Raw genomic sequence first — 27,417 nt, forward strand, 5'->3', positions numbered from 1 at the left:
CATAACTTTTAGTTAATTGCCATTGAGCACTCTTTCTGTTTCTGAGGAGGTGAGATGTGGTCTTGTGCTTATAAACTGAAGAGTTTAGTCATAATCCCTCCTGGCTTTGTGTGAATAGCTTGCTCACTTCACTGGCCTTTGAAACGTGTTCTCCATAGTAAACTGTCCATGTGTTTGTGGTAAGAGTGCTTGTCCACTGTGACCTTCATCGAGCCTTCCTAGTCCTTCACCCGGCACAGTATTTGAAATGGCAAAGGATGTGCTTCATTCTCTAACAGCATACAAAGTGCTGATGTTCTGGATCGTGACTGTGCACATTTCCTCTAGTTTATTTCCGTAGTCCCTATAGAACGATCTGTAATAAAATAGTACACTGGACTGTGCATCAAAGGGATGTAATATTACAGTATTCCAAAGGTTGAAGTTCTGCTGTTTTGTTATAATGCCTGATACACATCTTGAATAAAGTCTTAACATTTTTCTTTTAAAAAACATCTTTGTAATGTTGGGCTTATAAGGAAAGAGGAAATACTTTTTGAAAAATGTGGAAGGTAGCAAAGATTAGAAGCTGAGCGCTCAGCCACTAATTAGCCCGGTGACTTGGCCCCATTCCTATTGCATAGGATTGTTGGGAGGAAAAAAAAATTAAGTGATATGAGTGTTTTGAAAACCAGTTCATAACACAAATATAAACCTGGAAGTATCACTGTTTTACATTTTAAAAGATCATCAGTGGAAACTGGGTAGCTGTGAAAATAGTTCATTGGTAGGCAGTTCTAATTCTGCAAATAGACCTTTGGTCTGACATTTTACTTTACTCTGAGCATTTCTTCTTCTACAAATGGGGGAGTACCTGTGTGGGTCGGAAAGGGCACTGCATGTATAGGGCCACTGTGGGTGGAAGGGGACCCCTTAAACCTACTGCAGGCCTTGCCTTTAAAATCTGAACAGGTACACTCTACATTCAAGCTTCACCGGGTGGTCACAAAAACTAGAAGTTCAAAATTTGAAATATTAAAATTAAACAGAGGTCTATTTTCTTTGCTTTTATAGTCCTACATTCTGTGTGTCTGACATGACTGTAAAATAAAGCAGCAGCAGGAAAAAGCAGATGCAGAGGACTGAAAGGAAGAAGAGATGGAAAGAAAGGCTGGAAATCCATTCATTTATGCATTTACTGAGCCAGGTCCAATGTCAACAGAACTGAGATTAGCCACATTAAGAGTTGATAAAGAACAGTAAAGCAAAGTTATAAAAATTAAAAGCTGAGTTGGCACAGTGTTATGAAGAAATATTTAATATTTACAGTGCTAGATTATAGTCACTTGTTGATTCAGATGTGAATTTTCATGTTGTTAGAAGATGGAGGGAAATGGATTCCCAAGGAGTTATATTGGTTTTCTGGGACTTAGTAGCTGTACTTTTGGGTAATTTATTTAACCCTCGCTAAGCTTCAGGTTCCTCAAATCTAAACTAGGGATAAATAATCGTATCTCCTCTTGCAAGCTTATGAGGATTAGCAGTTTTATAGGTATGTGCCCAGTTTTGTAGATATGCTGGGACATAGTAAGTGTTCAATAAATTATACTTGTATAAATAACCTATTCATATACTTTATACATTTATCTATATACTTGAATATCACTTAGGTAGACTCTTTAATGCAATGTTTTATTGTCAAACTATAAAACCAGTGCTGACGATAAGCCCTTCTACCCACAAAACAAAAATTGTATGTATGAAATTCCCTTCCCTCTAAATCATGTGCCTGTCAGCCCTCCCACTTCAGTCCATCTCTGGATGCTGAGGCCCTGGTTGCCAGTCCTTGTCTCTACCCCTCCTGTCCCTGGGCTCTGAGGCCCCTGTAAGAGACCCTGTCATCCATATTTGCTTTAAAGAAGTCTTGGAGGCTGTGGGAAAGTGACCTCCTCCTTAACTTCTGCAGGCACCGGTTCCATCCCACTGTCAGAGGTGCGTCGGAGGGCAGGAGCCAGGCAAGTGAGAAAAGGCATGGAAGCTCTATGAGTGGTTGGCTTTGGCCATCTCAGAAGTGCAGAGCAATGAAAACCCATCAAGACAGAATGCCATTTCATGTTGCAGGTTTTTACCTCAAATTAGATGTCTGCTCTTTATTTATTATTCCCATAAACAGATACACACTTGGCCTTCTGGTTGTAGAACAGTCTGTTGTTAATCCCTTTTCCTTTTAATGAAGGAAACACACTAGTTTCAAGGAATCCTCCTAAAAATCCTGGCCTGACATGCCACAGAACTTCCATTTGGTTATCTTTTACCTTGTTCTACTAATAATAGAGGAACTTTATCTTATTATCATCAACTATTTATTGCATTAAAGGATTTGAAACAGTAATGCATGCATAATTCTATTTAATAATGGTATTCAACCAGGCAAAGTGCTCTGCTGCTTGAAAATGCTTCACCGATGATTGTGAGAACCACTGCCTTAGACTATAACCACTCAACTGAATTTTACTCAGTGCCTCTTACCTGCCCCTCTTCAAGTAAACAATACTTAACTCTTGCATCATTTCAAAAATGATTGAGATTACTTTTCCCGCTTAGTTTCTACAATGCATTTTTGGAAATTTTTGGAAAAAGTTTATCCTTATAAATGAAAATATGAACTCTCAAGTGGATACACTTTTAAGAAATACATATCTTTCAAAATTTGGGTACAAAATCTTTGTCTCCACTTCTATAGCCTCTTCTGTTTCTTGAGTGGGCATACTGAAAGGCTATTTCATTTAGTCTTTTTTTAAATTTCAGAACATTATAGGGTACAAACGTTTTGGTTACATGATTTGCTTTTGTGCAGTTTGAGTCAAAGTTATATGTGTACCCATCACCAAGATAGTGTGAATTGTAACTATTAGGTATGAATTTATGTGTCCCTCCCTCCCCTCTCCCACTTGCTTGCTCTATGGAAAATAGTACGGAGATACCTCAAAGAACTAAAAGTACCATTTGATCCAGCAATTCCACTATTAGGTATTTGCCCAAAGGAAAAAAAAATCATTTTATCAAAAAGACACCTGCACTCGAATGTTTACTACAGCACAATTCACAATCACAAAGATGGGGAGTCAACCCAAGTGCCCATCAATCTGAGTGGATTCATTAACTCTTCTGTAAAAAAAATCTTGTTCCAATAAACTAAATGAGAACTGTTAGGAACACCTTGAACCTAGTGCACCAGAAGTTAGATGTGGGCTGGGCGTGGTGGCTCACGCCTGTAATCCTAGCACTCTGGGAGGCTGAGGTGGGAGGGAGGACTGCTTGAGCTCAGGAGTTTGAGACCAGCCTTAGCAACATAGTGAGACCCTGTCTCTACTAAAATTATAAAAAATTAGCCGGGCATCATGGTATGCACCTGTAGTCCCAGCTACTTGGGAGGCTGAGGCAGGAGGATTGCCTGAGCCCAGGAGTTTGAGGTTGCTGTGACCTAGGCTGACGCCCTGGCACTCTGCTCAGGCCAATGGAGTGAGACCATCTCAAAAACAAAAAGTTAGGTGTGCTGCTGCCCCATGCTCACCTCTAATTGAAACTGCTCACATAACTATTTTTTGCTCTGTGTGAACCCACTAACACAAAGCGGGCCAGGGTGGTCTCCTGACCTAAGAACAGCCAACAGCACTGGACAATGACACTGATGATACCTGGTGTAAAAAGGTAAGCTGGCCCAGTTGGAGTCTCTTGGCAATTAGAGACTGGAGACAGGAGCTGAGTATCATGATGGAGAAAAGAACCTAAAGGCGCCAGCTATAGTTATTATAAGGGAGCAGAAACTGTAAGTAAGCAAAAGCATTAAGTTTTAAAACTCTCTTAAGTTTAATGTTGGCATTGTACGTTTACATATTAATGGGTACAACTTACATCAAATTTTATGGTTACTCATTTTTGCAAAGACATCATTATGCAAAGATACCTATTCAACAACTGGGAAATCTATACTTTCAGGTTTGTTCGATCATGGTACTTCTGATAAGGATCATCAACATACCAGTTCCGCCTCTTCCAGAAAGACGTCGTCATTTTATCTAAGAGTTTACTCTGGGTTTTATTACAGAACACAAATTCCCTCAAGCGTTTTTTTCTTGCAGGTGTCTTCTTCCATAATTTTTTCTTATAACCAGCCTGTCAGATAACATTACAAAGACATTAAAAAACACTGTATTACATAGGAAACAACAGAAATCTTCACAACTCATAGTTTGTAGGCCCAATGGGATCAGGTCCTTCATAGTAACATGTGGTTGCCAGAGCCCAACAAAAGGGACATGGAAAAGAAGGCAAAGAAACCTACCCATTTTATTTTACCTAGGGTTAGATGAGAATCTAGAAATAATTGGTATGATAACAAAGGGAAGACATAATTTCAATGATCCAAAATTCACAAAACTCAGAACTATGAGAACTTTAGTTCAGCTACTTATACATTATATGAGCTTCTGTTGAGTGGTGTAAGAAACTACCATAGTGGTGTTTCAATGGAGAAATGAGATAAGAGTTCCAATCAACCCATATATCTACAAATTTAGGACTATCTATAAAAGAGGGGACAATCCTTTCAACCTTTCAAACAGTGAGAAAGTTCTATCATTTTATTTTTACAGGGAACCAAATTTTGATCTTTAAAGAATTATTTGTTAACTTCCAAGTAATAAAAGGTAAGTAAGATTTCAACAGTTACCAAAACTCAAAGGTAGTTTTGCAAAATTGGTATTAAGCTGCTTTCTAATTATCAGCTACTGTGTTTCCCTGAATAAAGATGTGAATAAAAAAGCCCACATTTATGCTCAAGACACATTGTGGGAGAGGACAGAGCAATAATAATTTTTCAGAGTCACCCTTAGAAGCTGTGGTCCCTGGCTAGTCATTATTAAGAATTCTGTCTGAGATAGTTCCTAATCATACATACCAACAGAGAGAAAAGCTTATAAATTAAAAAAAAAACAAAAAAAAAAACCAACAAAGTATATGTGGGTTGAATGTTTTGCCATAAAGATTAAGCCACCTGAGAATCCAATCCAAAGTAGGCTGAAATGTTCTTCAGTCCCCAAATCTGAGCCATGTGACTAAATCAGTGCAGTCTACTGTGACAAGTAAATATGTGCTGAAGTCTGCTGTGCTGCTATAAATATTCTAGGCTTAAACAGAGCCTCCAAACAGGTTACTAAACTTGTGGGGTCTCAAAGGGCTTCTGGCAATCACTAGATAAGTGAACTTGCCTACAGTGAAGATTTTTGCCATTATGAATATTTTGTTTTAAGAATGCTTACATGTTTTCTTTATGTGGATTCACTTACACAAGGAGCTGCCTGCCAAGCTGGTCCTTACACACAACACTGTAAGAGCTACTGGTAAGATTGCGGGGATATTGTCAATGAGTAGGTTAACTGAATTCTGCTTCATTTTAATCTGCTCACACTCATTTTTCAATTAGGTAACAGTGTGAAGACTCACCTTTCTCCTTATCCAAAGGCCAGAGTGAAGTCGAAGAAACCTATAGACGACAGCTTTCACAGTCTTTCTCTTGCCTTTTAGTGTACTGAAGTATGTTACAGTTCTGACTGGCAGCTTCAGGACACTTGGAAACAAGGGGGCCACTCTAAAATATATTTAGAAATTTTTACCTCAGTAATTGGACTGATTAAAGGATAAAATCCATATCTATACTTAGAAATGAGCGAAGCTGCTCTACTGGAATGGGGTTGACTTTTAGTATACAATTTACTTCAAATGATCCATGACACTAAGTATAAATATGAAAACCAGCTATCACCACCTTGCAAGCCTAAAATCTACCCCCTCAATCCCTATGAAAGAATTTATCCTTTTTTTTTTTTTTTTTTGAGACAGAATCTTGCTCTGTCACCCTGGGTAGAGTGCAATGGCATCATCATAGCTCACTGCAACCTCAAACTCCTGGGCTCAAGCCATCTTCCTTCCTCAGCCTCCCAAATAGCTGGGAAAACTACAGGCATGCCACCACGCCCAGCTAATTTTTCTATTTTTAGTAGAGATGAGGTCTCGCTCTTGCTCAGGCTGGTCTTGAACTCCTGACCTCAAGCGATCCTCCCACCTCAGCCTCCTAGAGTGCTAGAATTACAGGTGGGTGCCCAGCCTATCCTAATATATTTTCATCACCTGATCTCTTATCCATCTGTCCACCAGATTGTAAACTCCTTGAGGACTTTACACATCAGAAGTGAGCTCTGTTTGGTAGTTCCTACTGCTGGCATGTAGGTATATGAGTGTCAATCATATTCTCCCACTCAATCAGGCAAAGTCTGTATAATAAACAGTAGGAAGGCAAAGGGTATCTACTTCTAAGATGTCTTTGCCAGCAAGAATATTTTAGAAATTTTGTCCAAGCATCATGTTTACTGAAATACCTATTAAGGATTGTTGCAGTATGCCCACATGTCAGGTTTCTGGCTGATGTCAAAAGTCTGGGTGCAGAGGAAACAACTGGTGTCTGAATATGACTAAAATGTCCAGTGGACAGTGCAGAAATAAAAGAGGCATTCTTGGTGCAGTTCCGATAGGCTGACGATGCCAAAATATTCAGGGGCCGTAAGATTCCTATAAAGAAAGGAGCATTATCTACTTAATACGATATTCCAAAATATGCATCCAGATAATTAAAATTAAGTGATATATCAAAGCAACCAAATATTATATATAATTAATGTGTCCTGAACATCATATTCACCTGTGGAGCTTTCATCACCTTTATTGAAGTATAACTTGTATACCATAAAATAACCCAGTTTATGTGTACAATTCAAAGATTTTTAGAAAATTTACAGAGTTGTGCAACCATCATCACAATATAGTCTGATGTGTCCCAGTTCTATGTCCAGTACCAGGGAACAAAATGTGTGTAACATTAATTCCCACCCCCGCCCCAGATCTTATACGCTGGTGAGACAGAACTATACACAGTACAATGGCAGGTCAGAAACACAAAAGCTTGGACCCTTCCTGGAAAGAAAAGAGAGTAGCAAGAGAAGGATTCATGAAGAACACAGACGCAGCACTTGAGTTCCCCTCAAAATGTTAACAGGCCCTTAGAGGAGGAAGAACACATTTCAGGTAGGATGAACAACATAAGCAAAGGCAATGAGGCTGAATCAAATACAGCTGACCCTTGAACAACAAGGGTTTGAACTGTGTGGATCCACTTCTGTGTGGATTTTCTTCAATAAAAGTTACACGGAGTGTGCCTGCCTCTCCTGCCTCCCCTTCAACCTCCTTCACCTCTGCCACCTGAGACAGCAGGACCAAGCCCTATTTTCTCCTCTTCCTCAGCCTACTCAATGTGAAGACAAAGAGGATGAGACCTTTATAATGATGCATTTCCACTTAATGAACAGTAAATATATTTTCTCTTCCTTATGATTTTCTTCGTAACATTTTCTTTTCTCTAGCTTACTTTAAGAATACATTTCACAGACCTCAGTCAAAATACAAAAAAAAAAAGAATACAGTATACAATACATGTAACATACAAAATATATGTTAATTGACTGTTTATGTCATCAATAAGGCTTCCAGTCAACAGTAGGCTGTTGGTTAAGTCTTTTGGGAGTCAAGAGTTATACTTGGATTTTCAACTGTACAGGGGCTGGTTCTCCTAACCCTGCATTGCTCAGTGGTCAACTGTAGATGTATGGTTAAGGATCAGACCTGCCAGAGAGGCTGAGACTGCTTGCCTGACTGTATCAGAGATCCCTTGAGAGAAGTAGTGGGAAATGAGGCAGGGTAGGTCAGCATGCAGATTTCTGAGGGCCTGGATGTGTGGACTGGATGCAGTTCTCTTTATCAGTCCTTCCCACTATGTCCAGACTTAGTTCATGGCTGCAAATTAGAATAACTCATGGAGTTCTCACTCCACTTGTAAACTCTGACTTAGTATGGGGCTCAAAATTGTGCATGTTAAAAAAGATCCACAGCACTCTGGGAGGCTAAGGCAGGAGGATGGCTTGAGGCCTGGAGTTCAAACACAGTGAGACCCCATCTGTAGAAAAAAATTTTTAAAATAGTTAGCTGGGCATGGTGGCATATGTCTATAGTCCTAGCCACTCGGGAGGGTGAAGCAGTAGGATTGCTTGAACCCAGGAGTTTGAGGTTGCAGTGAGCTATGATGACACCAACTGCACTCTACCCTGGGCAACAGAGTAAGACTCTGTCTCAAAAAAAACCAACAAACAAACCCCCTGACATTTAAAAATAAGCTGTTACATCATTCTTGGAAATGTTTTCAATGGAATCTAAATATCATAGTGAGTTGATAACCACCTACATAATCTAAAAAAACACAAGAACTATAAATTCAAGTAGATGAAAAATAAGAACCTCTTTTCACCAAATAAAGTAAAAGAGAGAAGCCATAGAGGGAGGACACTGAACACACAAAAATGAAAAAGGACACATATCCAAAATATTTAAATAACTACTATAAATCAATAAGACAAACAACCTAATAGAAAAATGGCAAAATAAATGGGTATTTCATAAAAGAAATTTGAAAGGCCAATATGCATGTGTAAACACACTAAGGTTCATTACTAATCAGAGAAACACTTATTTAAACCTCAGTGAGATACCACTACATAGCCAGCAGATTGACAAAAATTTGTAGATGTGACAGTACCACGTGCTGGGGAGGACATGGAGCCGCCACTGCTGGAGTAAGCATATCACTGTGGAAAACAGTTTGGCAATATCAGGCAATGCTGAATATATACGTAGTCTCTGACCAGCTAGTCTTATAGACATATACACATACACACACCCCTTAGGCACACTATTGCACTCATGAACCAGGACACAAGGTCAATCAGCTTTGTGCATAATTGTCCCCAAACTGGAAACACCCAAATCAACAGAATGGAGAGCTGTAGAACAGTCACATAAGTAAATATTATATAGTAATAAGAAAGCATTACAGCTATAGGCAAAATGAATGAATCTCATAAAACAAAAGAAGCCAGACGCTAAAGAGTACACACTGTATGTGTACTCCATTCATGTAAAGTTCAAAACCAGGCAAAACTAAACAATGTTATTGAGAGATGCACATAAAGATACTAAAACTACTACCAGAAAAATAGGAAACGTAAGGCAGTAATTATAAAAATGAGAAGTTTATGTTTGGGGGGAAAGTAGGGAATTTTGATTGAAGAGATGCAGAAGGTAGGAGAAGGGGCTTCTGGTAGTGCTCTATGTCTTGACCTGAGTGTTACACAGGTATCTGCTTTAGAATTGTTAAACCATTCATGCATGTTTATATAAAATTTTCTTTATGTGTATATTTCACAGAGACACAAAAATATCACACGTAAAAAAGCTCTTCTCTAACAGGAAAATTTACATCGTTGCTTTTTTTTTCTTCTTGATTTTACTTCTTGTCTTTTCCCACAAAATTTTATTCTAATTTATTTTGTGTGAAAGCAACTTACTGATCATCCTATTGTATTTGAATGATTTTTAACATTTGCAAGAGTCATTCCTTTTTTCTCTCTCAGTGAAGAAACCCTTATACCAGCCCTTTGCCAGGGGCTGTAATTGTAAGCAAACCAACCACAATCCATGATAGCTATACACATTGTTCAGTCTCACACTTCATGCTTACTATGTGCCAGGCAGTAAGCAAAACGCTTTACGCCCATAAACTCATTTAATCTCTAGGTAAGTGGTATTATCCCCACTTTACAACTGTAGACACTAAATTTCAAAGAAATTAAATAACTTTCAAGGTCAAAGGTCGTGAATGCCGGGTCCTGGTCTCTAAATTAGAAAGTTAGAAGAGACTTTTTCGGTCTCCCTCGCCCCTCTGCCCCAATCTCTAGTTTGTTTTCTAGGGAAGGAGAAGCCGGTAAAGAAGCGGGTAAACCCGGGATACATGGGCCCGCACCAGCACGAGTCCGGGACCCCGGTGCGGGCCGCAGGTCACGCCGCCGCAGAGAAAATTCAGAGCAACCCTCTGGCCTCAAATAATGACTTTTTCCCTCCTGTTAACCTGTAGTCTAAACGCTCACTACATCGTGTGCCACTACCCGCTTCTGCGAAAATACAAATGGAGCGTGTTGCTCTCCACTGACCTGAAGCTGCTCTCACGGCACCGCCAAACGCAGAGGCAGCCATCTTGCTCTCCTCGCCTACGGCGGCCGCATTGGGTTTAAAAGCACCAGAGCGAAAGTGAATAAAGGAAAAGCAACCGCGGCAGGGTCAAGGGAGAGGAAAAGAACAAAGGAGTGGATAACTCAATGTTTATTGAATGCATACTATATGCCAGTTCTATCCTTTGCCGCTGTAAAACAACTGCCTATAGAACAGTGCCTGGGATATAGTAGGTTTGCAAAAAAAACTTTTTTGAGCATGTAATGAAAGATCTATTTAAAGTACACAACGGCCGGGCGTGGTGGCTCACACCTGTAATCCTAGCACACTGGGAGGCTGAGGCGGGAGGATGGGTTGAGGTCAACAGTTCCAGACCAGCCTCACCAAAAGCAAGACCCGTCTCTATCAAAAATAGAAAAAAATTAGTTGGGTAACTACAAATGGAAAACATTAGCTGGGCCTGGTGCACACCTGTAGTCCCAGCTACTCGGGAGGCTGAGGCAGGAGGATTGCTTGAGCCCAAGAATTTGAGGTTGCTGTGAACTATGATGACGCCACAGCACTCTAGCCGAGGCAACAGAGCAAGACTGTCTCCAAAAATAAATAAATAAAAATAAAGTACACAACATACTTGAAACAATTTCTTTTTGCTCTTTTTATTAATTTGAGAGAATAATACTTGTTAACCTACCAAAACTGGAAGACGTTATAATTTAATGAAAAAATAGTAGTATTATTAAAAATCATTTTGGAAAAAAATTGCATACCAACTATAATCAAATGAATGTAAATATCCTAAGGATATCGCACACACACATATTCTTAAAAATCAGTAACACTGTCATTTGGTAGGTAGAACAGCATCTCAATTCTCCCTGAACAATTCTGCATTCCTTATTTTATTCCTGAGAATTAGTGATCATACATATTCCTTCTGATGTTCATCCAAACAGGCAAAAAAAACCCAACAACAAAGCTCTCTCTTCCATCCCATTGCCTTAAAGTCTCCTCCGTAGGGAAAATCCAGAGCTATTCCATGCAGATACAATATACAACGTTATTGACTGGTTGGAATGGGTAAGGGTCACTCACCTGGTCTCATGGAGTTCACATTTAATAAGGAGACAAGCACGGAATAAAAATAAAACAAGGCAGATAAATGACTCATTGGAGCACTAAAAAAAAGTTAAGGAGAGAAGGCTCTGATTGGAGCAATCAGAGATGAGGAGGTAGACTATAAGATGGATCTTAAGCAATGGGGAAGATTTTAACAAATGCAAGAGCATTCTAGGCAGTTAAGAACAGCAAGAGCTAAGGTGAAAAGAGAGGGAACCAAGACAGAAAAACACAGGATTTATTCAGACCAGTGGTTCTTAAAATTTTTGGCCTCAGAATCCTTTTGCGCTTTTAAAAATTATTGAGGATCCCAAAGAGCTTTTACTTATATTGGTATTTATGTATAGGAAATTAAAACTGTGAAAAATTGAAAAGTTATTGTGTCAGTTTCCCATTGTTGCTATAACAAGTTACCATAAATTTAGTGGCTTAAATGACAAATTATCTTACAGTTTTATAGGTCAGAAGTCCAAAATGGGTTTCCCAAAGTGGGTATTCACAGGGTTGTGTTCCTTCTCAAAGCTTTAGGGGAGAATCCTTTTCTTTCCCTTTTCCAGTTCCTAGAAGCTGCCTGCATTCCTTGGCTCATAACCTCTTTATATCCTGAAACACTGCAATTGCATCACTCTGACCTCTGCTTCCATTGTCACATTTCCTCTGACTGTCCCTTTTGCCTTCCTCTTATACTCATGACTCTTGTGATTACACTGGGCCCACACAGATAATACAGGATAGTGTCTTGATCTCGAGAGATTCTTAATGTAATCGTTATGTACAAAGTCTTCTTGTAAGGTAACATATTCATAGGTTCCAGAGAGTAGGAGAACATAGACATCTTTGGGGAATCATTATTCTGCCTACCACACTTACTAATTTGTTTAAAAATAACAATTATATACCTAGTACATGCTAACATAAATATTTTAATGAAAAATAACTATTCCAAAAAAAAAAAAAAAGAAAAGGGTGATGTCGTTTTGCCTTTCTGCAAATCTTTTCAAGGTCCAGCATTAAAAAAACCTGGATTCTGTTGGGGCTAGTAGAGTCAACTGGGACAACACTAACCTCATCCTCAAAAACAAAAACAAAAAAAAAAACCCCTAGATTCTGAAATTTGCTTCTGTATTCAATTTCTTGCAATATTATAAGTCAGGTAGACTCTAGTAAATTCTACTGTGTAATTGTGAGATAATGAGAGGAAAAAAGACAAATACTATCTTAATATTATTATGAAAATAGTTTTCATCTTATGGACCCCCCCCAAAAGGGTTTCAGCCTCTCAATGTGGTCTCTGGATCACACTTTAAGAACCTCTGAGATGGTTATACATCAGTTTCTCAGATATAGGGTATATATGTAGGTGATGAGCTTGAAACACTGTTGTTGCAATCTTGATCTCCCATCTATGGTTGTGGCCACTTTGAGTCCAGCAACACCCACATGTGCTGGAAGGGTATATTAAGACATTCGTAAAAGCTCTTTGAATTAGCAGTGGGAGTCACTGCACCTTTTTGAACAGGGGAGTGATGTGATTTAAATTTCTGAGTTACTTTAGGAGAGTTCTGATAATATTTTAAAGTAAAAATACTCATAACTTGTATGTACAGGGTGAGGATTAAAGACTTGGTTAAATAAGGAGTTAGAAAACTATAGAAACCAATTTTGAGGTTTGAGATTTTTCTTTTTTGAGACAGGGTCTCCTTCTGTCACCCAGGCTACAGTGCAGTGGCATCACCATAGCTCACTGCAACCTCAAACTCTTGGGCTCAAGCCATCCTCCTGCCTCGGCCTCCCAGAGTGCTAGGATTAGAGGGGTAATCACTATACTCTAGCCTGGGCAACAGAATGAGACCCTGTCTCAAAAAAAAAAAAAAAAAAAAAAATAGAGAAAAAATGAGAGACTGCTGCTCTGGAGGATAAGTGATAGAGACACGAAATAGAACATAATGCATCACAATAGTACCCCGAAAAGCACAGGACACACACAAACATAAGTAATTATGTGAATTTTAGATAATTTTCAAATCCATCTCTCTATTTTACAAATGGGAGTAGTAGTGCGGTTTCCTTTAGAGAGAATACCACATTGTAACAGATTATCTAGTTAAGACTTGAAAATACTCTGCAAACTCAATATAAGATATACAAGTTATTTTCTATGATATTGTGATCAAATGCTTATAGTATTAATATTAATACTACACTGGAGTATACATAGAGTATTAATACCATGTCCAATATTTAACATGTTTTATTTTGATTATAGACTAAGTGGAACAGTGCTTCTGCATTGACTTCATCTTCCAACTCATCCCACAGGTAGCGGCCAAAATTATCTTTCAAAAATAAAAACTTGGCGGAGAAAGCAGTGTGGTTTAATCTGGAAGGAGGAGAAGCTGTGGAGGGCAAACAATCTGTGTTCCTGTCCCTGCTCTGCCACTTGACAAGGTTTCGCACAGCGGTCCCTCCAGTGCTCTTCACTATCCAGTCCCCAGCAATCAAGATGACTGGCTGAAGAAGGGTTGTCCCAGGAAAAAAACGCGCAAACTGAGACAACTCCATTATTTACGTAACTTTGGCCAAATCGATTCCTTCCTACGGAATATCCAGCTCACAGAGGCGGTTAAGATGCTTTCTTGCTTTAACTCTTTCAAGAGTTACGGTCATCCTTTTTTGCGCGCGAATACCGAACTCCAAACGACCTCCTGATCCCGTTCACCTAGTAACCTCCGCTTAGGGCAACGAACCTGCAGCCCGAGCGCGACCCGGAAGGAGAATCCGCCCTTCCCACCTCCTTCTCAAGAATCATCTGGAGTTACCGTTTCCGCAGCCAGGACAGCGCCCTAATGCAGGAGTGGCCGGGTTGTGGGCCAAAGATGGGGTTGCGCGTGCGCAGTGGCGCTGGCTGCCCTTCCGGTGCGCCCGTCGCGGAGAGGCGGCACAGACGTAGGCACGCACACACGCACGCACGCTTTCTTTTATTCGCGCCGCCGCAGCAGCTCTCGCTTACTCCAGCGGCGCCGTCCACTTGACCGAGATGCTGCGGGCCTGTCAGTTATCCAGCGTGACCGCCGCCGCCCAGGTGAGTGCGGGCGCTCCCCGAGACAGCGCCTGAGGAAGCTGACTTGGGACAGTAAATGGGAAACGGGGGAGGCTTTGCAGCTAACTAGGCCCCAGGACAAAGGCGTGTCTGGGGGCTACCTTCATCGCAAGTGGCCCGGGCTGATCTGTGTGGTAGCTCGCCCTACTGGGGTGACTTGCGGGTTGTTGAAGCGGGGTAGGGTGTGGAGAGGTAACTGGGAGGGGCGGCTTCTCGGACCGGTCACCCAATCAGTACCGCGCTGCCCCACTGAAGGACCAATCCTGGCTGCTGGCGTCTGAGTCGCCGGTTGGGCGCGCGATAGGTTTCCAGTGGTGAAGGTCGAGAGGGGGAGAACTACAGTTCCCGGCAGGACCTGCGTAGCCGTGGCTTGTTGCATCTTTAATAAGGAGGTGCCTGGACTACTAGAAAGGGTCCTCGTTTTAGGGGTCAAGACTGTAACTATTCGGGAAGGACTGCCCTTCTTTTCATAGCTGAGAACATGTCTGGACTATTCTTAGGCTAAGCAGAAGCGAAAGATTGTCGTTTATGGAGATCAAACTCCTGGTACTTAAGGAAAGACAGGAGTCATGACCTTGGGGCTCATTTCTGAGATTAGGTTGGGGATCTGTGTCTTTAGGCACTAGGACAACTTTGGCTGACATTCAGGGAGCCTTGGCACCCCAGTTACAATTGTCAAAATAACTTTCTAAAATAGAAAATTAAAAAAAAAAAACCTATTTCCATTGCTCGCGATTTTCAGAAAATTGATATTCTGGCAAAATATACACTGCAAAACAGGTACTGTGTCTTAAGCAGTAATTGAACAAAATTCCTAGGCATAGTGACTTTCAGATCATAAAAGTCAAGCTTTGTTTTTTCAAGTTTGCTTCACTCCTTATTTGTTTCTAAGGTAGGAGAAACAGCCACTTTCATAGGAAGGGGGGACCTGTATTAGTTTTCTATTGCTACTTAACAAAAAACACAAATTTAGCAGCTTAAAACAGCACCCATTGATTATCTTACAATTTCTGTAGGATAGAAGTCTGAGCGTGAATGATCTGGGTTCTCTGCTCAGGGTCACACAGGCTACAATCAAAGTATTCATCATACTGTGGTTCTCATTTAGAGGTCAGGATCCTCTTCCAGGCTCATGCAGTTTGTTGGCAGAATTCATTCAGTCTCTTGCAGCTATAGGATTGAAGTCCCTGTTTCTTGCTATTAATAGCTCTTGCTAGCTAATGCTCTCAGCTTCTAGAGCTGCCTGCAGTTTTTTGCCATAAGGCCCCCAAGGGCCATTCATAACATGGATGGTTCCTTTTTTTGCAGGCTGCTTGTAGCTTATCTCTCTGACTTCACAATCTCTCTTACTTCCCAGTCTTTGCTTTCTAGACCCATATTTAAAAGACTTCTGTGATTAGGCTAGGCCAACCTGGATGACCTGCTTTTCGATTAGTTCAGAGTCAACTTTTTGGGATCCCAATTAGGAAATAACAAAACTAATTAAAACTTTGCAATAAAATAAGAACTCTTTTCTAGCTGTCAGCCAAGATGTCTAAGCTTCCTGAAATTTCTGTCTTGTAAAATTCATTGGTTTATTCTCACTATCTCCTCAATCATTCTGTAGCATTTGATATTATTGCTTTGTGAAAGTCTCTGTACTTTTGGCTTGTCCCATGTAATATCTGGGGTCCCATCTTCACCCTTCATCTCTCTCCTCATTTTCCTTTACTGAGTCTGCTTTTTGTACCTCTAAATACACCCCTTCCCATCTCTTTATATAGTCTCTAATTTGGGATTACTCAACTCTAAGAACTTTAATCCCTAAGCAGATGACTCTCTTGACTCTCCAGCCTCCTCTTTTTAGCTTTGTACTCAAATTTCTAAAGTCTATTAGAGAAAGGGTTTCACTCTGTTGCCCAGGCTGGATTGCAGTGGCGTGTCATAGATTACTGCAGCCTTGAACTCATGGGCTTAGACAATCCTCTCGCCTCCACCTCCAGAATAGTATGCACGACCATGCTTGGCTAATTTTTTTATTTTTTGTAGAAATGGAGTCTTGCTGTGTTGCCCAGGCTGGTCTTGAGCTCCTGAACTCAAGCAATCCTCTCTCCTTGGCCACCCAAAGTGCTGAGATTACAGGACTGAGCCACCATGCCCAGCCTGAAAGTCTTGTTTGATTTTGTCAACTTATCCAGAATATTCCACTTGTCAGTATTCTTTCTGCTTCATCAAATCCCATCTTCTTAAATGTCTTCTTGCTTTACCATTTCTCTCCTAGAGCCTTTACATAGTGGTTAGTAAAGGCTTTTTAAAAAGCTAACATATTATTTCATGCCCTTCAGTGGCAACCCATCACATTCAGAATAAAACCTACAGGCCCTTGATGATCTGACTCTTTCCATATTTCATTTTTCTATCTGCTACACTCTGTTCTTCTGGTAATCTCCAGCACATGCCTCACTGCCTTTTTAGTTGGTGTTTCTTTTGCCATAAACTTTTCTTGTATATGTGTGTGTATATATGTATGTACACACATACATATACATACATATATACACACACATATACACATACACATTTATTATAAGGATTACTGATGAAGTTATGGAGATTGGCAAGTCCAAAATCTGCAGTGGGGCTGGCAGGCTTGAGACCCAGGAGAGCCAGTGGTGCAACTTCAGTCCTCAGGCCAGCAGCCTGGAGAACCAGGAGAGTAGGATGATGCAGCTTCAATCTGCTGGAGAACTCCCTCCTGCTTTTTGTATTCAGGCCCTCAACTGATTTAATGAAGCCCGCCTACATTATGGAGGGCAATCTTATTTACTTCACCAATTTAAATGTTAAACATCCTCCAAGTTGGCACATAAAATTAACCATCACAGATGGTTATCTACCTTATTCTTTATGCCTGGGCTCATCATCCTTGCACTCCCTAAAATGGGTATTCAGTGAAAATGGATTCTGTTTTCCAGAGATATGCTTTAGAACTCTGGTCCTTCCTCATTTCCCACTCCTCCCTCCCCCCAGTACTAACTCCATTTTTCTTCTCTTAGTCCCAGTATTGCATCACCAGGCCCCACCTTTTTGAGGTGGGCATTGGGTTTGGAGGACCTGGGCTTTCAGCCTAGGCCAGCCCTCTTCCACACTTTGGATTTGGAAGTGGTTGTTTGCATATGCAGTAGTCTTTTCTGCTTGTAAGTTGAAAGAAGAGGAAGAAGCATTATTGTTCTTGAGGATCAACCAAGGCCGCTTATTTAACCAAGCCCAAGTTTAATAGCCTGACTAGTTTAGGATTGAACTTGTGTGTGGACATGAGCTATCATCTTCTAGAATTCTTTCTTTCTGTTAGGGTTATAAAACAGTATGTTACTCAGTAATAGAGATAGGTGGCCAACCACACGTGCTAGAAAGTAGTTTAGCAGATCATGAGGCATGCTGTTTACCTCTACCCACATTAGAATCTTCTTCATTATTGCTCATTTTTGTATCTCTAGACTAGTGGCTTTCAAACCATTTTGAAATACATCTTCCATGATAATTTAGTACACCCAAGTAAGAATATATAAAATATATTCACACATATATGCAGGGAAAGCTAAAGAAGTTCCTGCTTTTGCCAGACTGATTAGTATCTGTCATTTCTATAACGGAAGAGCACTTTTTCCCCCTAGCTATATAATGTGGTTATACCGAAAGATAATGCTGCTTTAATGCCCAACTTAACTGGATTTTTGGTGGGATTTACTTTTTAATCTTAATGCATGACTCTTTTCTTTTTTTAAGATTGATTTTTTTTTGTTGTTATTGTTCTGTGCAAAGTGAAAGAATTGACTTTCCTTAGAACTTAATGCTTGATTCCTCTAAAATATTTTAAGTTAACTGTAGAAAGAGTTAGTTTATTGCATACTAATCTGAATTTCAAATGTAGAACTGGCCATTAACTTCTGGGTGCCTTTTGTTTGTGTGGGAGGAATCCTTATGATAAAATGCACCAAAATGTTGTCAGTTACAGTAATCAGCAAAGTCTGTAGATGAAATCTGGAACCTCCAGTTAGGGTTTATATGAGGGGACTTTCTCCACTTGTCTCCATTTCCAGGTTATGCTGCATTGTGGTTTCTTTATAAATCTTCACTTCAGTTTGGTAGAGCTAAGAAATAGTCTGTGTAAGAACATTACATGGGAATTGTATGTTTTCTCTTGCTTTTTTTGGTTTGGTTTTGGTTTTTTAAAATCTTATTTCTGCAGACTAGAAGCAGCAATGCTAATCTTATAACATTTATTACAAGGAGAAAATATTTTTTAGTTAAAAAATTTTTTCCCACATCAGATGGGTAATATGTTGACATTGTGAAAGGTTTGAAGGAGGCACATCTTACACATGCATGTGAAAACCCAATTATCATGCTTGTGAACTACAAAGGATCACATTTTTTAAATTTGTCAAGACAAATTGCTTTAAAACAGTATCATTCTCCCTATATCATAGGTCATTATTAATAAAAAGGAGTTCCAGGACAAAGAAGTAGCCAATATTTTGTATGTTGAAGTAGGATATTTAGGTTATATTAATAAAGAGGGAGTATAGCTTGGTGCTTAAGAAAGAGAGCTCTGGAGGCAGAGCTTGTATTTGGCAATGGTTTTTTTACACCAAAAGCACAAGAAACAAAAGATAAATTGGACTTCATTAAAATTTTTGTACATTAGAGGGACATTCGAGGGTGAAAAGATTGATCTGAGAAGTCTGCTGTTAGTAAGAAATTCAACTTAAAAAATTTTTTAAAACTAGAAAACAAATGTACAAAAAAAGATGAAAAGAATGAGAGAAAATATTTTAAAATCATATCTCATAAGGGTCTAGTCTCCAGAATATGTAAAAAACTCCTACAACTGAACAACAAAAAAGACAACCCAAATAAAAAATAGGCAAAGGACTTGACTAATCATTTAGCCAGAGGAGATACGCAAATGTCCAAGAAGCACATGGAAAGATGCTCAACATACTTCGACACTAGGGAAATGCAAATCAAAACCACAAAACCACTCAGTTCTTACCCACTAAGATTGTTATAATCAAAACAGAATATAAAAAGTGTTGGTGAGGATTTAGAGAATTGAAACCCTCGTATCATACATTGCTGGTGGGAATGTAACATGGTTCAGTTGCCATGGAAACTGGCGGTTCCTCAATAATTTAAACATAGAATTATCATATGACTCTTTAGTTCCCCCCAAAAGAATTGAAAACAGGTGTTCAAACGAAAACTTTAAGATGAATATTCATGTTAGCACTATTCATAGTAGCCAAAAAGTGAGGCAACCCAAATGTCCATCAGCTGATGACTGGGTAAATAAAATATGGTATATCCACATAATGAAATATATTATGCTAGTAAAAGAAATAAAGTACATATTACATACATGATACATGTTACAGTGTGAATGAACCTTGAAAACATTATATTGAGTGAAAGAGGCCGGGCACAAAAGGCTGTATGTTGTATGATCCCATTTATGTGAAATATTCAAAATAGGCAAATTCATAGAGACAGAAAGCAGATCGTGATTGCCAGGGGCTGGGGAGGGGGGAAATGGGGATGACTGCTTAATGAGCATGGGATTTTTGTTGGGGTGATGAAAATGTTCTAGAATTAGATATGAAGGTAGTTGTACAGCATTGTGGATATACTAAATACTACTGAATTGTACATTTTAAAATGGTAAATTTTATGTTAAGGGAATTTTACCACACACAGAAAAAAACCTGCCACCAGGTATTTGCAGATGGCCTGAAGTATAGAGACAGGTTCGACGCTCACATACACACACATACCTCCCCAAACTTGGAGAGGCTTCTATTGGCCCAAGATGGGACAGTTGAGTTTTTAAAAAGACAATAATTGCAACTAGTTGAAATCTATCAAAAGTGTATAAATCTATGAATTCAAAAAGACACTGTTCTGGCTGGGCACGGTGGCTCATGCCTGTAATCCTAGCACTCTGGGAGGCCAAGGCAGGAGGATCATTTGATCTCAGGAGTTGGAGACCAGCCTAAGCAAGAGTGATACCCCATCTCTACTAAAAATAGAAAAATTAGCTGGGCATGGTGGCACGAGTCTGGGATCCCAGCTACTCAGGAGGCTGAGGCAGGAGGATTGCTGGAGCCCAGGAGTTTGAGGTTGCTGTGAGCTATGATGACGCCATTGCACTCTAGCCTGGGCAGAAGAGTGAGACTCTTTCTCAAAAAAAAAAAAAAAAAAGATACTGTTCTGATTACTTACAGCTACATAACATGCCACCCGGAGCTTGGGGTAAAATAATAGTATTTATTACCTCATTCAATTTTGAGCATTGCCTGGGCTCAGCTGGGCAGTTCTTGTTCAGTGACCCTCAGGAAGTTGCAGTCAGATAGTGGCTGGGTCTAGAGTCATCTCTACGTCTTCCTTACTCTCATGTCTGGCAGTGAATACTAGCTGCAGCTGACACCGCAGCAGGGACTGTGGCTGGACCACTTACATCTGGCATCTTTATGTGCCTGGGGTTTCCTCACAGTTTCGTGGCTGGGTTCCAAGAGCAAGTATGAAGAACAAGACATAGAGCCAGGCAGAAGCTGTATTCATCTCCTAGTGTTAGAAGTGACAGAGCATCACTTTCACTGCCCTTTGTTGGTGAATTAGTAACAAAGGCCTGCCCTTCTTTAAGGGAAAGGTAAATAGAACTCATTGGGGGAATGGTCAGGTTTCTAGAAGAACGTGTGGTACAGGAAATATTGCGGCAGTCAATTTTTGGTAATACACTTGGCCCTCTGGTCACAGCTGACGTCCCTCCCACATGCAAATATATCCACATTCTTTTCCAGGGACCTCCAAAGTCTCATGCTATTGCAGTATCAACATTAGGATAGCACTTTTGAACATTCTGCTTGAAACTCTTTAGCCAAATCCATCAGTTCATTACGTGTAGCTATAATTATACCTGATTTTCTGTTATCATGTCTTTCACCACAGATTACAATTTTGATAAACTTCTGTCACTATTTAACAAGATACCTTTTTCCTCTGGGTTCCCAAAATACATATATATTTTTTTGCTTTCCTTTAAGCCCTCACCAACAGCCTCTGTGAAGGCCATCAGGCTCCTGCTAACAGTCCCTTCTAGCTTCTTCTCCCCTCCCCTCAACAGTCCCAAAGTCATTATAATATGTTTTATGTTTTGTTGCAGCAGAACCCTGTTGTAGGTACAAACTTATGTTTGGTTATCTGTGGCTATGTAACAGACCACCCTAAGCTTAGCAACGTAATAATTATTTTATAGTAGTAACATTTATTACATAAATTATATAAGTAAAAGTTATATATATGTTACATACTTATATATGTAAATAAACATTTATTATGTAAATAAGTATTAATACATAAGTAAACATTTATTACCTCTCAGTTGTAAGGATTTCTGGGCTTTGTCAGAAGGTTCTCATGAGACCTCAAATTTTAGAAAATACAATCTGCCACAATTAGCAAAGAAAAACAAAACCCACAATTGGTCATCTTCAGAGGATAACTAGGTAAAATATAAAAAGAAAGAATCAAGCATTTATACTGTCTTTTCTATACAAACTGTACTATTGGGTAACCAAATTGTGGATGAGGAAAAGCATCTCTTTATAAAATTTGTTAAATAATAAATGAAAAATGGTAGAATTAGATACCACTTTTGCAATTTCCAAAAAAGTAATGGGTCTAGACATTAGACATGAACGTGGTTATTTAACATCACAAAAACAGACAACCACAACACTACCTACTATATTCTCCTCAAAGAAAGCAAATTGGAATCTGAGGAAGTGTCTGGATCCAACTCCAGTCGGCAGAAAATACAGAGGACAGGAACTTATTAAATTGTACTGTTAGCCAAATCCAGTCTATGGAAAATTCTGTATGTCAGAAAACTCAGGTTCTTCAACATGTACCCCAGGGAAAACTTTTTTTTTTTTCAAATAGGAAAGACTAAACTGTGATGTCTAGGAATTCATACTTGGGTGATAAAATGATAAAAAACTTACATTTTTTGACTATTAAAGCTCTACTTAGGATACTAAATACTACTTAGAATATGAAGATAGGCCAATGAATGTGATACCTGAATTTTTAAAAATCAAGAACCACTATTTCAGATAAAAACTATTAATTTGAGTCATGACAAAGTCATTCATTTCTATTTCTTTTTCATATAGGTATATGAAAGTTTTTATTGCTACCACTTTTTGGACATAAAAGAATTTTTTCCCATATTTTATTCTCTTTGGAATCAGGGTACATTTTACAATTGATTGTGTGCCATTTGATTGAAAACATTTTTTCTTTTTTATGTGTACATAAAAAAAATTTTGTTTTAGTATTTGGTGAAATAAGATAGCTTAAAAATTAAGCCCAGCTTAAAAAAATTAAAAGAATATTGAATATCCAGAAAATTTTGAAAAACAATAGTACTAGAAGGCTAGCCCCACTTGATTAAAACCTGTTAACATTTCTAAGATGCAATACTTTTTTATTTCTTTTATTTTTTTAAAGTGCAGTACTTAAAATAGTGTGATATTTGTGTATTCATAACTAGATCAGTGGAACAAAATAAAAAGTCTAAGTTCATATAAGAATTTAGTATATTTTAAAAGTGGTCTGGTAGTGGGTTATCAGAACTTATTAACGTTAGCATCACTAAAGTTGCTGTACAACCCTCTATTGCTAAATTTGACTGGCTAAAGACAAAAAACAAAATTAAAGGTGGCATTTCAAATTGTTGGATAGTCTATGATTTAGGGACAGCTGAATAGATGTTTGGAAGAAAATAAGGTTGAATCCATACTTCATACTTTATACTAGTTTCAAAAATTTAAAAATAAATAAAGGAGCCACGAAAATCCTTTCATGAAGAAACCATGCAAGGATTATTTTATAATCTAAGGGTGGCTTTCTAAGAATATGAGAAAACTCAGAAAGCATAAAAGAATTTTCTGCATGGCATAAGCTACCATAAGCAAAGATAAATAGAAGATCACAAACTGCACAAGAACTTACAGTTAGCAGACATATAGCTAATTTATCATCATATGTAAAGAGCACTTGGATAAAGGAATATGAAAAGATCAATCTAATTTTAAAAGTTGGCAAAGAATATGCTCTGACAGTTCACAGAAAAGGAAATAATAGATCATAAATATATGAAAAGATGCGCAATCATAATAAAGTTTTTTTGTTTTGTTTTTTTAGAGACAGGGTCTCTCTCTGTTGCCCAGGCTGGAGTGCAGTGGCCTGGTGATAGCTCACTGCAGCCTCCAACTCCTAGGCTCAAGCGATCCTCCTGCCTCAGCCTCCCAAGTAGCTGGGACTACAGGTGCGCACCACCATGCTGGCTAATTATTTTAAAATTTTTTTTGTAGAGATGGGGGTCTCACTGTGTTGCCCAGGCTGGTCTCAAACTCCTGGTCTTAAGTGATCCTCCCACCTTGGCCTCACAAACTGCTGGGATTACAGGCATAAGCCACCATGCTGGCCAGGAATTGTAATTAAACTGAAACACCATATTTTCACCCCTTAGATTGTCAATGATTAAAAAAACCAACTTGATTTGGTATGTTGGAGAAGATGTTGGGAAACACATACTCTTATATTACTAGAGTGGAATTTGGCTAATTTAGTAGTATTTCTCAACAAAGCAAATTTTACTTCTAAGAATACTTTTAAGAATTGACCCCAAATTATGTATGTTTAGTGTTACTCAGGCAGTATTGTTTCTTATAACAAAAATTTAGACAAAACCTCAGTGTCTATCAATAGGGGTCTGGTTAACCATATGTTAAGTAACAGCCATATAACGGAACACCTAATTGCTATAAAATTCCTGGGAAGCTTTTCGTGTATTGTTGATATACAATAATCTAAAATATATATATGTATATATATGTATATATATTTTTAAGATATAGGTCTCACTCTGTTGCCCAGGCTGGAGTTCAGTGGCACAATCATAGCTTGCTGCAACCTTGAACTCCTGGGCTCAAGCGATTCTCCCGCCTCAGCGTCTGAGTAGCTGGGACTACAGGCACACGCCACCATATCCAGCTAATTTTTAAAATTTTCTTTAGAGGCAGGGTCTTGCTGTGTTGCCCAGGCTAGTCTCACTCTCCCAAAGTGTTGAGATTACAGGAGTGAGCCACCACACTTGGCCTAAAATATGTATTCTTGAATGAATTTTAGTAGAGAACTGGGTGTATATTATGGTATCATTTGTGTAAAAGTGGGGAAGGTCAGGAAAATAGGTATATGTGGGTAAATATGCATCAACTATTTCTGAATAAACAAGAAACCGATAGCATCCAGTTGCCTGTGGAGAGGAGAACTGGGTAGGTAGCTGGGGAAAGAAGTTTGAGGGAGATTTCACTCTTGAATTTTGATTTAAAACTTTAGATTTTAAATTTGTTTAATGCTAGGAACTATTAACTTAGAGTCAAAATATATTCTGTCAAAGGGAGGATAGAGTACCAAGATAAAAGAAAGTAGAAGATGGATAAAGAAACAGGTTTAAAAATTATTGATTTGAATTAGGGTGTGCTCAAACTCTGGTGTTGAATTGTCTCTGTATTAACCTGGAGCCAGTTATCCATTATTTTGCTTGCTGCTTGACATTCCAGTTAGCTAATTATCCACTGTTACCAGTGTTATAACTGTTCACCTGAATACCTGTTTATACATAGACCAGTAAACAATGTAACGTTAAATAAAACACAACTTCAATGGTCTCCTAATATTTTCTCCCTAAGTCACAAAAATGGAGTTGTTGACATATAAAAATAGTTTACAATTCCATGCTACCTGCTTTACAGAATAGAAGGAAAACACCCATTTCTGTTAAAAGCAGTTAAAAAATGTTGAGAATTCTACACTTTAGGTAATAACTGAAATACTTTTTAATACCAGTTATACCTACTTGACATGTTTTAAAACATCTGGTTGAGAGGAAAAAAACATCTGGTTTATTTGTTTTTCAAAATGCTTTAAAACATTAGTTAAATGTTTATCTCTAGGCTTTGGCAAATGGAATGTAAATTGCAACTGTAATTCTAGAGTAATTTCTTATGTCCTGTGATCATGTGATAGATTTTCTTAAAACTAAAGATATTTTAAAAAGGAAGTTTATGTTACTCTGATATTCCTTAGATACAATTTCATTAAAGAACCTAGAGAAAGCATTGATTTGCCCTTGACTTGTTGCAGTTTGATTTCTACTTGGTATAAAAAATAATTTTATTTATGGATAAGTTTGAAATTTTAAATTGATAGGTATGAATGGTTTTAAGTTCATTAAAACCTTCCCCAACTGGTATTTAGATTGATTTGCTTAATTTAAGGGATCCACATATTATTAAAAAATATTTAGGTTTGTGTGTTTTACTTTGATTACAACCAATTGCAAAGCATAGCCCTGATCATTTGCTTTGTTTAAGGATAGACTAGTTATGTGAAGATAGGTATACTCGAGCATTTATATTAGTTAAAATAGTTTTCTCAAAACTGTTGGCTTTTAGTCTGAATATCCCTGATCATTTGCTTTTGTTTAAGGATAGACTAGTTATGTGAAGATAGGTATACTCGAGCATTTATATTAGTTAAAATAGTTTTCTCAAAACTGTTGGCTTTTAGTCTGACAGTATAAACCAAGAATGAACTTTTAGATGACTGCCTCTAGTTTGTTGGCTACATAGTTAGTTTAGAGATGGGCAACTTGGTTTTCTGGATAAATTAAGCTGAGATTCGAACTTTCCCTTTAGTGTGTATCCTATAATACCATGTTTTTAGCTAGAGTCTGGGTGATGTCCGTCCGTCCGTCCGTCCTTCCTTCCTTCCCTCCTTCCCTCCCTCCCTCATCTTTCTTCTGAGCAACCTCCTCTTCTGGTTTTGAAACAATTTGTTTCTTTTCAGTGAGGATCATCTCAATGTGGCAGGGGGAGCTCATGTATGGGTTCATCCGACCATGAGCTCCAAGTTCACATCTTGGGTGCTTTGTTCACCTGGATGTGCTCAATGACCAGAAAATCTACATCTAAACCCTTAAGTTCAGCCTTACTTTCTGCATTTTTAAGCATGTGCTGCAAAAATTCATTCTTTTTGGGCCACCAACCCTGTGTCCAGCCCCACTGTTTGGCCTGAAGAAATTACCATTGTAATTTTGGAACGGTACACGTTTTTTTAAAGTGACATCTTTCAAATACGGGGTGGCTTTTTGTTATATGCATCCCTTGATGGCCTGGGCAGTTTTACCAGTGTTCTTAAAGTGAATATAAAGATTTGAACCTCTTGACTTGCATGGTTTCGTGGGGTTTTCTGGGTCAAGTGAATAGAGAACCATTTTCACAGATCACCTCAGGCCGCTTAGGGGAAGAGGTTTCTTTTTTTTAAGACAGGGCCTTGCTCTGTTGCCTGGGCTAGAGTGTAGTGGCATCATCGTAGCTCACTGCAACTTCAAACTCATGTGCTCAGGCAATCCTCCTGCCTCAGCCCCATGAGTAGCTGGGACTACAGACGTATGCCACCATGCCTAGCTAATTTTTCTTTTTTTTTTAGAGTCGAAGTCGCTATTGCCCAGGGTGGTCTTGAACTCCTGGCCTCAGGCAATCCTCCTACCTCGGCCTCCCAAAGTGCTAGGATTATAGGCATGAGCCATGGCACTCAGCCTTGTGGGTGATTTTTCAGATGTCTAAATTAAATTTACAAAGTAAAAATAAGATATTTTATATTATTTGAGGGATTTTGGCCAATTAAAAAAGCATATGGCAAATTCTAATTGTATTCAAGAAATAATTAGCAAACATAACACTTAAACATGCTAATTAGTTATAGTCTGATAATTTTTTTAAATATTAAAAGTAATTTTATATGAGCCTTGGGGTGCAGGAAGTATCACTGTTTTAAACAAATTATAACTGTTTCATGATAAATTGATTTCTGAAAATGAAATAATTTTTTGTTTAATGAAGACATTTGTTAAAAAAAAAGTATTATTCTGTATTACCAGCCCT

At 38.7% G+C, this 27,417-nt stretch overlaps 2 protein-coding genes and 1 non-coding gene across 14 annotated transcripts in view; 1 reads left to right on the forward strand and 2 right to left on the reverse strand.

The window, feature by feature from the left end:
• Positions 1-691: 691 nt before the first annotated feature.
• On the reverse strand, positions 692-10,233 carry MRPL35 (mitochondrial ribosomal protein L35). The gene is made up of 5 exons (XM_069494682.1): positions 10,131-10,233; positions 6,417-6,606; positions 5,485-5,629; positions 4,022-4,155; positions 692-853 (listed from the first exon to the last, which is right to left on the reverse strand). The coding sequence occupies exons 1-5, from the start codon at positions 10,171-10,173 to the stop codon at positions 730-732; spliced, it is 636 nt and encodes a 211-aa protein (XP_069350783.1). The 5' UTR covers positions 10,174-10,233; the 3' UTR covers positions 692-729.
• Positions 10,234-14,221: 3,988 nt separating this feature from the next.
• The window catches only part of IMMT (inner membrane mitochondrial protein), a 46,067-nt gene continuing 32,871 nt past the window's right edge, over positions 14,222-27,417 (forward strand). For 11 of the 12 annotated variants that reach the window (XM_069494987.1, XM_069494976.1, XM_069494977.1 and 8 more), the window contains exon 1: positions 14,227-14,347. In XM_069494987.1, the coding sequence (XP_069351088.1) occupies positions 14,303-14,347 (45 nt within the window). In that variant the 5' untranslated portion in view covers positions 14,227-14,302. Of the gene's footprint in view, positions 14,348-27,417 lie in introns of all 12 variants that reach the window. The other variant, XM_069494989.1, reaches the window with a different exon arrangement.
• Positions 18,670-18,771, reverse strand: LOC138400479 (small nucleolar RNA U13). Its single transcript, XR_011236356.1, has one exon. It is a non-coding gene; the product is annotated as a small nucleolar RNA U13 (small nucleolar RNA).

Source organism: Eulemur rufifrons, chromosome 19, assembly GCF_041146395.1.
Source record: "Eulemur rufifrons isolate Redbay chromosome 19, OSU_ERuf_1, whole genome shotgun sequence".
NCBI classification, from domain to species: domain Eukaryota; kingdom Metazoa; phylum Chordata; class Mammalia; order Primates; family Lemuridae; genus Eulemur; species Eulemur rufifrons.